Source organism: Orycteropus afer, unplaced genomic scaffold, assembly GCF_000298275.1.
Source record: "Orycteropus afer afer isolate SDZICR_OR568_19922 unplaced genomic scaffold, OryAfe1.0 scaffold00255, whole genome shotgun sequence".
NCBI classification, from domain to species: Eukaryota; Metazoa; Chordata; class Mammalia; order Tubulidentata; family Orycteropodidae; genus Orycteropus; species Orycteropus afer.
In genome coordinates, this window is record NW_006921842.1 from 4,812,126 (window position 1) to 4,818,173 (window position 6,048).

Sequence of the window (6,048 nt, forward strand, 5' to 3'; positions counted from 1 at the left end):
GCTCAACAGACACTAAAAGAACAGAAAGAACCAGTCATTAGGATCAAAGCTTAGGGCCATATGCAAAGCAGCAATGTAGCAGTTGGCCAACTCCATGAATTCAGATGACAATGGTCTCTGGAGCTCTGGGCTGTGTTAAGATAAATCAAACTAAATCTGAAGACTCAGACTAGCAACAAATACATATTCACCAGTTTAGAGTCCCACATTGTTATTACTGTTTTATTATACGCCATCAAGTGGGACTGACTCATAGCAACCCCTCCTTGGGTTTCCGAGGCAGTATCACTATGGAAGTAATTCCCCAACCTTCCTTCCGAGGAGTGGCTGGTGGGTTTGAACCACCAGCCCTCTGGTTAGCAGTCAAGTGCCTTAGTCACTATGCTACCAGAGCTCCACATTCTGTAGGAATGTGAAATACCTGTTTAACATTTTTTTAATCTAAGAGAATAAAAAATCTAGAAGTGTGTATTTATAGATCCCTGGATTAATTACAGTATTTCTAGAGAATGTTAAAGACAATCATAATTATTCTGTTAAGCTGGAAACAAGTGCTTACCCTTAAACCTTTGATCAATTTGCCAAGTCTTTTCCCCTCCTAGTATTTAGAACCCTGGATTCCAAGCCAAATATATACCCTATGACTGTGGTCCTTTCTCTGGGAAAGAATGATATTCTCTTTCCTTGGTAGAACTGGAATAAATGCAGGCATATCATTGTGGGGCTAGATTTTCTATAAGCAGAAGAATGAGGTGGAAAGAAGAGTACCTTTATTGTCAACATAAAAAAGTCTGGCTCCACCATTAATTCCACATCATCATGTGGTCTTTACTTCGTGCCCCATCAGGCTTAAACCTTTCTTTTAACCTTCCTTCCCTTAACCATTTTACAAGATGACTATAGGTATCTCTCATTCAGAAAGGTAAGATAAATGAAGTTACACAATTATAGATACCAGCAACATCCTAACATCCTAGAATTTGCATTTCTGAGTTAAAAACAAATGAATCTCTAAGGCTGAAATTCTAAACACCAGTGATGGTCTGAAAGAATATTTTAGAGAAAAGGAAACATCTGAAGGTATGTTTCAACTCACACTAAGTAAAAAGCTGAATATTCTGTCTCTTTATGAGGTTGGCCCTGCAAAGGGGAAACTATTGGGAGAGTTTTGTTCCAGGATGACTACTCCCTAGCTCTTAGTTCTTTTCATTGCCAGCAAAAAGCTACCAAACACACTAGTTATCCCCATTATAGTCAAGAATAAAAAGCAAAGGCAAAGTTAATATATTCCTTTCCCCCAACAGTAACACATGCCACACCTTCTATCACATGGTTAGTCCTTGCCTTTATTGGATTTCTGGATTAAAAAAATAATAATAATGAACATAAAGCAATCATTAAGTGGTTCAGATAAAAGAAAAGCATCTTTACCTGAGTTACCCATTAGGCCTACTCTGACCTGCCCTAGCCACTCCCAGAACAAGCTCTGGGTATCTAAAAAACTGTTTCCACACTGATTCCATGGAAAGTCTTCTCTACTGTATGTGTCAACTAACTATGAGAACAGTTCTTCTCATATGTATTATATGTACACAGATTCTCACCCACAATCAGATCTCTCCCTGGAGCAAAATTCTCTGTAGAGTGGGTTCTTTGAGGCCCAAGAAGAGCTTTTACCAAAGCTTTTTTCAGGCTCATGGTGTTTAAAGGGTTTTTCACTTATGTGAGTTCCCTGGTGTACCACAAGAGCTGATCATTGACAAAGCTTTTTTCATTCAGACACTTGTAAGGTCTTTCCTCTGATTTTTTTTTTCCTTTTGTGATGAAAATACAAGTAGGCTTCTCCAACTGATGCTTCTGCCACACTCAAGACAAACACAGAATTTTTCAACAGTATGGGTAAGAAATCAGAGTTCTGTTGGATGCTTTTCTCACACTTGTTGGAACTCCTTAACAATTTTGAGTTTTCTATGTCCAATGAGCCGTACACACTGCCTGAAGCACTGCTGACAACGAGGGCATTTAAAGGTGTTCTACTGTATGAATTCTCCTGGAACAAGGAGGGCTGAGCATTCTTAGACAGCTAGAAAGCTCTCTCATATCCACTGCATTATAAGGTTTAACACCTGTACATAAGTGATCAGATTTGAGCTCAGACCAAAGGTTTCCCAAAACTCAAGGAATTCGTAGGCTTCTCACTGGAGAGTAGTAAGGTGTTCTCTTAGGGCAACTCTCTGGGCAAAATATTTCTCACACTTCTTACAACTGCTGGTTCTCTGGTTTCCACTGAGGTCTGAGCTCTGAGGAAAGTCTGTTTTACCATGGAGATCTGCCTAAGGTTTTTCATCTTAGTGAGTTCTCTGACATGTAAGTACATTTTTGTATGGTATTATAACTTCTTGTCTGGTCAAGACATTTGTGAGGCTTCTGAAGCATGGGGAGGGCTGAGCTCAACACCTTTCTCACCCACATTATAAACATACTGTTTTTCAGCAATGTGGAGTGTCTGGTGCTGAAGAAGTGCTGAGTTCTGGTGGAAACTTTTATCACATACACTGTATTTATAACGTAGCTCCTCTGTTTGCGTTCTCCTTTTCTGTTGGGCAACAAAGTCCATGCCTAGGATGAAGCCACTCTCACAGGCTGACCATTGATGTGGTTTCTCTTCCATATGAATTCTCTGATGTACAATAAGGTCTGAGTTACAGTCAAAACTTTTCTCATACTCAAGGCATTTAAAAGTGTGAGTGTGAGTTGCCTGGTGCCTGATTAGGTTGGCACTCCGAGTGAAACTTCTCATACATTCCAAACATTTATAGGGCTTCTCACCTGTATGGACTCTCTGGTGCACGATAAGGTCTGATTTCTGGCCAAAGCATTTCTCACAGGCACCACACTTATAGGGCTTCTCCCCAGTATGAACTCTTTTATGTACAATGAAGGCTGAACGGTGTCGGTAACTCTTTTCACACTTATTACATTTGTAGGGCCTTTCACCAGTATGAGTTCTCTGGTGGCTAATAAGGTCTGATTTCCCACTAAAAGCCTTTTCACACTCCAGACACTTAAATGGTTTCTCACCTGTGTGAGTTCTTCGGTGCCTTATGAGGTTTGTACTTCGACTGAAGCATTTGTCACACTCACTACATAGATAAGGTTTCTCGCCTGTATGGCTTCGCTGGTGGACAAGCAGATCAGAGCTCTGACCAAAATTCTTGTCACAAATGTCACATGTATAGAATTTTTTACCTGCATGGGTTCTCTGGTGTCCTGAAAGGGCTAAGTGGTGCCAAAAGCTCTTCTCGCATTTGCTACATTTATAAGGTTTCTCGTAAGTGTGGATCCTCTGATGTGAAATAAGTTCTGAGCTTTGGATGAAGGTTTTCTCACACATATCACATCTATAAGGTTTCTCCCCAGTATGGGTTCTCTCACACATAATAAGAGCTAAGTTTTCACAGAAGCTTTGCTCGCATTCAAGGCACTGGTAAATCTGATCGTCTAGTTGAGTAATCTTATGCACATGAATAAAAATCTTTCTACCCTTCTGAGGGCATACATGATATATTTTTCTTTTTTGAGTTCTCTGATTACAGCTCTCTTCTGAAGTGTACATCTTCTATGGCTCTCTTCTAGGGAGTTTTCCACTGGTCTTCTTGACCCATCATTGTCTTAACAGTCATTGTCTTCGTAAGAACTTGAAAGATACATCTTCTTCAGGTCTTTTAGTTATAGGCAGATCACATCCACAAGTTTCCAGCATTCTATATACTAATTTCTTACTTAGTATTTCCAAACCTGTGAGGCAAAACAGAAATACTATTTAAGTATCTATAACTCAGAAAAGAAGCTTCAAAATTAAAATCAATGCAGAAAAGTCAGAAATCCTTCACAGACTCTGTAAGTATTCTAGGTTTTACAGGAGGTGAAATCAGTTATCTCATTTTCTCTTGGCTGATATACAATTAATTAAAAATGCATATGTGGAAGTACCATATTAGGAATCCTTTCTTTTATGAACCTTGTGATCACAAACCCAAGGCTCTTCCCCATGCTCCAGCTGAGAAAGCAGGACAGGTTTAAGAATTAGTATGCCTATTCATGAAGAAAGCAAACTGTGAATACCTTTGTAGTCCTTTCTGTAGAACAGTCTGAAAGGAAATGGTCAATGATTAGAATTCTCAGTGCTCAGAGAGAAAAGACAGGTTCTTATGACTGTTGTCATCTAAGCTGTGTGACTTTAGACAAGTTACTTAACCATTTAGTTTCCTCATCTGTAAAACAGATTAGTATTAGAAACTACCTAATAGGGTTGAGCTGAATAACAAGTTAATGCCTGCAAATAAAGAAGTTCTTAGTTGGCATGACTGGATTCTTGCATAACCTATGAAATTTTTGAAATTGAATGCAAAATGTTTGATGTATGCACACAGCTAGTGTTTAATAAATATCTGCTAAGTACATAAATGGATGCCCAGTGAAACTCTACTTCTCTCCTTACCTAGTAAAAGAAAAAGGGACTGAATGCCACAGGAGATGGGAGCTATTCTGCTGAGATGCAGTCTGGCGGGGAGAAGGCACATATAAATCCTGAAAAACAGTAGCTTACCCAGAATCTAGATGGAAGAAAGGCAGTATTCACTTCCTGGTCCTGAGAATTTTCTTTCTCAAGGAAGATAGTATTCTGTAAAAGGCAAGGACAAGATAAAAATGGAGCCTTGTATGTCATAAATTAGCACTAGATCACTTAGACACAAAGGACCTAAAAAACAGGTCACAGCCAAGTAAACTGCAATTTCCAAAAGAGGAGCAGATAGGTTATCTTATGAAATCCCTTAAATTTAATTCTAAAGAAAATAACTTAAATCTTAAGGCATCCCACATGACTCTTTGGAGAAAAGGGCAATAAAGAATCTATAGAGCACTTGAACAATCTGTAGCTTCCTTAAGGATCATAAACAGCTTTGAAGGAAAGGGCTCTGTTATGGATTGAACTGTGTCCCTGCAGAACATGTATGTAAATCTTGCTATAGGGTCACAATGAGTAGGAGTTGACTCAATGGCAATGGATAAAATTCTACTATATGTGTGGTTATAATCCCATTTGGAAATTGGGTTATGTTAATGGGACAGTATTAGCGTAGGGCGTGCCTTAAGTCAATCTCTTTTGACATATAAAAGAGTAGATTAAGCAAGAAGCAAAAAAGCACAGATCATGGAAGACAGGTACCACACAGCACATGAGATCTCCAAAGACCAAGAAACAAGCTGAAAAAGAAGTGGACCTTCCCCCAGAGTCAACAAAGACGTCCCTGAGAGCCGGCACCCTGAATTCAGACTTCTGCTTCTTAACCTGTGAGAAAATACATTTCTATTTGTTAAAGGCATCCACTTGTATTTCTGTTACAACAGCACTAGATAACTAAGAAAGGCCCCTAACACTAGACCTCAGCACTACATTTAAATCTCTAAGACATAATCTTCCCTAAAGGAACTCAAGCTGCCATGATCTGAAATACAGTAGGGACCAGAAGTATATTTGGGACTACAATAAAACCACCTCTTTAATGTCAGTACCCCTCCTTCACTGGAAGGCACACAACTATCATACAACTTAACTGAAAAACTTAAAATAGCCCAAGTCGATCTATATTGGAATCATAATCAATCCATCAAAAAGAGGAGCCCCAGGGAATATTAAAGTGACAGGGAAATAATGGACAGAAATGAGCTGAGGAAAGCAACCCCATAAAGTTGTTTATAAACTCCTGTATGCACCCTCAACCTGTACACACATGGACCCAATATTCATTTGTATAACAAATACTTCAGTAAGTGAGCTGGCAAGCAGACCTCTGCTCAACTGTCCCAGACTGACTACTGGGTGGCACACATGCAGGACAGATTCAAACAGCACTGATTCTGTTGCAATCATCATCCACAGAAAATGGGCTAGAAGCTGCAGCTTGAACTTAACCACATCATCCAAGCCAAAGATCATCCACTCTAGAGCTTTTGCAGGGTCTCAGGGACCAAATGGAGCTCAAA

At 39.4% G+C, this 6,048-nt stretch overlaps 1 protein-coding gene across 1 annotated transcript; it reads right to left on the reverse strand.

The window, feature by feature from the left end:
- Nucleotides 1-2,407: 2,407 nt before the first annotated feature.
- ZNF322 (zinc finger protein 322) lies at nt 2,408-3,616 on the reverse strand. The gene has a single exon (XM_007949863.2). The coding sequence runs from the start codon at nt 3,614-3,616 to the stop codon at nt 2,408-2,410; it is 1,209 nt and encodes a 402-aa protein (XP_007948054.1).
- Nucleotides 3,617-6,048: the final 2,432 nt, after the last annotated feature.